This window comes from Gavialis gangeticus, unplaced genomic scaffold (assembly GCF_001723915.1).
Source record: "Gavialis gangeticus isolate Ggan-Ray unplaced genomic scaffold, GavGan_comp1, whole genome shotgun sequence".
Taxonomy (NCBI): Eukaryota; Metazoa; Chordata; order Crocodylia; family Gavialidae; genus Gavialis; species Gavialis gangeticus.
In genome coordinates this window covers 9,938,315-9,943,607 of record NW_017728996.1, presented here as the reverse complement: position 1 = coordinate 9,943,607, position 5,293 = coordinate 9,938,315, and the positions used below count along the sequence as shown (strand labels likewise).

At 41.9% G+C, this 5,293-nt stretch overlaps 1 protein-coding gene across 1 annotated transcript in view; it reads right to left on the bottom strand.

The window, feature by feature from the left end:
- IGF1R (insulin like growth factor 1 receptor) overlaps nucleotides 1-5,293 on the bottom strand; it is a 296,066-nt gene that overhangs the window by 45,320 nt on the left and 245,453 nt on the right. Inside the window, exons 7-8 of the mRNA XM_019504019.1 lie at nucleotides 4,559-4,685; nucleotides 642-880 (exon numbers count right to left, since the gene is read on the bottom strand). Coding sequence (XP_019359564.1) covers nucleotides 642-880; nucleotides 4,559-4,685 — 366 coding nt within the window. The remainder of the gene's footprint in view (nucleotides 1-641; nucleotides 881-4,558; nucleotides 4,686-5,293) is intronic.

The window sequence follows — 5,293 nt, the reverse complement described above, 5'->3', positions numbered from 1 at the left end:
CGGTCATAAACTACTGCAAGACCGTTTCAGGCTGGACATAAGGAAGAATTTCTTTACTGTCCAAGCCCCCAAGGTCTGGAACAGCCTGCCATCGGAGGTGGTTCAAGCACCTACATTGAACACCTTCAAGAGTAAATTGGATGCTTATCTTGCTGGGATCCTATGACCCCAGCTGACTTCTTGCCCCTTGGGCAGGGAGCTGGACTCGATCTTCTGAGGTCCCTTCCAACCCTAATGTCTATGAAATCTATGAAAATACACCAGGCCCCTCAAATGAACTTCCTGATTATTAAGCAATTTAAAAGCTGGTCACTTTTCCCATCCACTTACCTTTCTTCCAAAATCCAAAGCTAATAAGGTGCATATAGCGTGCCTGTACATGAGCCGGGAGGCTGCTCCAACGTGCTGTAATTACAGCACATGGCAGCAGACTCAATTAATGGAGCCTGCTGGAGCATGTTAATTACCACACTCCAGCCCTCCTCTGCATCTCATGCATCAGCGTCCCTGCGCTTCAAAATGACAGCAGGGGTGCTGTAACTCGGAGGTGCTCTAATTAAAGCACCTCCCACCCCCAGACCATGTGCAAGAATGCCCATAGTTCCTTAAAGGCCATTAACACCAGAAGCCCAGGACCTTACCTGCAGCATTGGTGCGTATATACACAATCTCGCTCTTGGCTCCATGAATGTGGTGGTTCTCCATCATTGTGAGGGTAACAGCCTTGACATAAATGGCATACTGAGTCCAAGGTTTCAGTCCCTGCAGCAAAATCCCAGGGTTGTTCTCTTTGTTTGGGGGCAGGTCGACATCCACCATGTTCCAGCTGTTTGAGCCGCACGCATCCTGCCCATCATACTCTGTCACATTCTTGAACGGTCTGAAATATTTAAAAAAAGTGGCACAGATTGTACTTTTACTTTCTCTTAAAAACACTCAAACGTTCATGAGGGAATCTCACACCAGCCTTGTCCAATGAAACTAATAAAAAAAGTTTATTTGCTTTTTATAGCAGAATAAAGAACAGAGAATCCCAGAGCCTGGGCTCATCTTTTTATTTCCAAGTGCTATAAAACTCAGAGTCTGGATTTAGCTGGGGGATTTAGACTCAGTAGTTATTGCAAAGGCAGGGTCTCAGGAGAGATGGGTACCCCTAGCTTCCTTTCCTTTCCCACAAAAGGAGAGCTGCTGCCTAATTTATCAGTGGGAATAGACATTTGCAATTCAATCATTCCCAGTCAAAAGAGAGAGGGTGTGCAAGTGTTGTCAGCAGTAAGAAAAAGCAGTGGTCACAAGACAATAAGTAGAGAGAACAAACCTGCTAAGGTATTCATTTTTTACCTGGTTCCATAAGGCGACCTAGCATCGTACAACAGGAAAATATCACACAAATAATCCCTTCCCTAAAGAGGCAACTAATTGTGCAGAATAACGACAAAGAAATCCTCATTTCCTCCCAAGAAGATAGGACTAGAAAGCAATAACAGGTATCTGGTTGCCTTGCATTTTGTAGTAATGACAAACCAACTGAATTTGCACATTAGCATAGAAGAAAACCCCAGAGACTCAGTATAAATGTTTGGCCATAGTTGTATTTCTAAAGTAGCATTGGCTAAAAAGAGAGACAAAACTGATCTGAGGATACTGACACTAGCCTGCCTTCTCCCATTTTCAAAACCAGATAATAAAATACTTCTGACCTGAATTAATAGAAGCATTGTATTAGCTGGGCAACTAAAAGAGAAGCATCTCCAAATATTTACTGGCAATGACTGAACTTTTGCCATAAGAGCACAAACTGCCCTGATGAGTAACTCAGAAGTCTACAAGCTAATCTAGTTCTTCAAATTAAAGAAACACCAATACTTAGCTTGAGATTTTTACATTCCCTTATCATTAAGCTGTACTCTTTGTACAGGTATGGAAAATAGAAGTGTATTTTATATAGCGTTAAATAAAAATAATAAACACTTATTTAACAGAATGATGATTTAATATTTTTGTGATTATATAGCAATATTTTAATAATTATTTATTATGCACATGTCAGTATTTGAGGACTCCCACCAACACCACAGGCTCTCTGGGATGCGACAATAAAAGCATTTGAACCATACTATGGTTCCAGAACTTCTGGTTCATTTTTCTCACAGCATACTTGATGCATGTAAAAGAAACAGTCCTGAACTCTTCTTTCACCCCATCTACTTTAGCCACATCTCTTTCCATATTCTCAATGCAACTAACTGACTTAATGTGCTTCCCTTTGAAGTACAGCTCACTTACTCCATTACTTCCACTGAAGCTACAGAATGACATGTGTGTTCATTCACATTTTGGCTCCATTTCTAGCCCATCTTAGATACAAAGGGGCTGGTACATGGACAGGAAAAGGAAAGGAGAGCGTTATTATCAGTCTTCCCAATATAAAAATCAACTCTCTGGCAACCGAGCATCAATCCAGCCAGAAGAGAAAGGACCAAAAGAAGCCCAACTGTGAGAAATGGCCAAAGAGCCGCAGGACAACAAGCAGTGATGCAAGAGAGCAATGAATAGGGCAGAACGCAAAATATTTCCCATTTTTGTATACAAATGTGAGACATATGGGGAACAAGCAAGATAAGGTGGAAGTCATAGCCTGTGAAAGGAATCATAATCTGACTGGTATCATAGGGTGCCTGCAGATGTGCTGTGCTGGGAGGCAGCTCCAGTGCGCTATAATTACTCGATTAATCGATTCTGCTGGAGCATGATAATTAGCACACTCCAGCCACCCTCCAAATCTTGAGTATCAGCATCTTCGCACTTCAAAATGGTGGCAGCGGTACTTTAACTAAAGTTTGTTCAACAAGCTTTAAAGCGCCCTCATTGCCATTTTGAAGCGCAGGGATGCTGATACATAAGACGCTGCAGGCAGTTTAATTACAGCGGTTCTCAGAGCTGCTTAATTAAGGCGCTCCCCCCCCCAATGCGTAAAAACATCCAGAGAGACTTGGGTGAGACAACTTTTACACATGGCCCACCAACACTGAGGTCTACACTGTTTCAGAAGAACAGAGCTGAAGGAAAAGCTGTCAGCATTGCCTTGTATGTCAAAAATACATACACTTGTCCCCCTGGTTCAGGAGGAAAAAGGTAGCAGATGTAAATGCATTTTGGTGAAAAAAAAAGGTGAAAGATACAGCACTGTTATAATGGGGATTAACTACAGACCACTAAGTCAGGAAGAAGAGGTGTACAAGGTACACTTCAAGGGGGTGACAAAATTATCCAAAAGTTATAAAATTATACTGATGGGAGACTTCAAGTTTCCAGATATCTGATGGAAGAATGACACAGCCAACACAAACTGTTGAGCAAGTTCTTGTGTCGGGGACAACTTTCTGTTCCGGAAACTAGAGGATCATCTACTTTGGATCATGTCCTGCCCAACAGGGAAGACCTGGTAGAGGATGTGAAGATGACTGGTAACTTGGGAAGAAGCGATCATGATATGACAAAAATTATGATCCTGGCACTGGGAAAGCATGAGGTCAGCAGAACAAAGACACTGGATTTCAAAAGGCTGATTTAAATCAACGTGAGAATACAAGGAGAGACTGAAGGATAAAAGCACCAAGGAGGGCTGGAAGCTTCTAAAGGGCACAGTATTGGAAGACTAACTGGACAGCAGCACTACGGGAAAGGATTTAGGCATCTTGCTGGATCACAGACTCAATAGGAGCCTGCAGTGTGATGCAGCCACAAAAAGGCAGATGAGGTTTTGAGTTGCATAACAAGGAGTATAAGTTCAAGATACAAAAGGCGATGGTGCCTCTTTCCTTAGCACAAGTAGGTCTCATCTAGAGTACTGTGTGAAGTTTTCGGCTCCTTGTTTTAAAAAGGACACACAGAAGTTAGAGAAGGTCCAGAGGCAGGCAACAAAAACAAAGGGCTTAGAAGACCAGCCAAACAAGAAGAGGCTGAAGGAGCAAGGCATGTGCAGCTTATGGAAAAGGCACTTAAGTGAGGACATGATAGCAGTCCTCAAAGACCTATTTTTCTATGATTCTACTAACTTTACTACAAATCTACCATGAGCAGCAGCTGTGGCTGTAGCAACCTCCCCAGGTTAGATAATCTAAGTAATCTAGAACCTAAGTAGATAAAATACAGTCTCCAAATCTTTGCTGCTCTCAATCCAAAGTCCTGGCCAGGCCAGGAGAAGAAAGAGCAAAAGTCTAATGCACTTTCAACAGAAGCCCTGAAAATAGCCGAGCATATGCTGGAAGATGCCCCCAGAATTTTAAATTAAAAAAAAGTCAGAAAACAGATCCCAAACCCCCAGCTATTTTCAGAGGCACGCTGTCTTATACACACTGTCCAAACAGAACCTTGTAAGGAAGGGCTGCTAGAGAATGAAGTGAGTACACAGCAGAGTAAGAATTGCCCAAGGGACTTTGCTGACTCACTTTATTCTTCATTCAGCCAATAAACACAACGGTCAACAGAGAAATCCTATCCACCAGGCCTGCTATCTGCTGAATGACATCATGAGTCTCTGAACACATATACTCACGCCTCTTTGTAGTACACAGTGAAGCTAATAAGATCTCTGTAATCCGGAGGGCGGTATCGTTCCCAGGTCAACTTAATGCGGTTCTTCAGGGTGGTGTTGGAGACAAAGCGCAGAATATGGCTTTCACCTGCAGCAAAAACAAATGACAGCAACTGCTGCAGTCAGTTTGATTCACCTCCTAGAGATTGGGCGGCTGCATTTCATAAAACTCTGCTTTTTGGTGCCATCTAGCTCAGGCCCAGGATACCATACTATAGTGTGGATTCCTTAACTTCCTACTCTCCCCCCTCACCCTTTTATTTATTCCAAAGCAGCTGGTGAAGATTTGGTAATGACATTACGATATGTAGAAAAAATGCACTCCGCTACTTCTACAATTTAGTTATAAAACAGGACATTTAAGAGGATCATTAGAATAAGGGCCAAAGATGCTCAGGATTTTTTCTTTTAAGATTTGACTAACAGGAAACAGTTTTAAATAACTAAATTACTGGATTTAATTTGTAATAAAATTTTTCAGTCTGTCTGAAACTTCTGGCTATGGTTATAAGTTCTAGTGATGATTTTTTTTTTGTTGAAAGCAGCTAGAAATGAGGCATCTGATATTTTTGAATAGCTAAGTACCTTTCCTTCAGCACTTTTAAAGGCCAGATTTTGAGTCCTCAACTAACAATCTGTTTTCATCTCCTTGTAAAAGGAGTTGTATTAATATGTAGGCAACTATGTAGAGGGTGA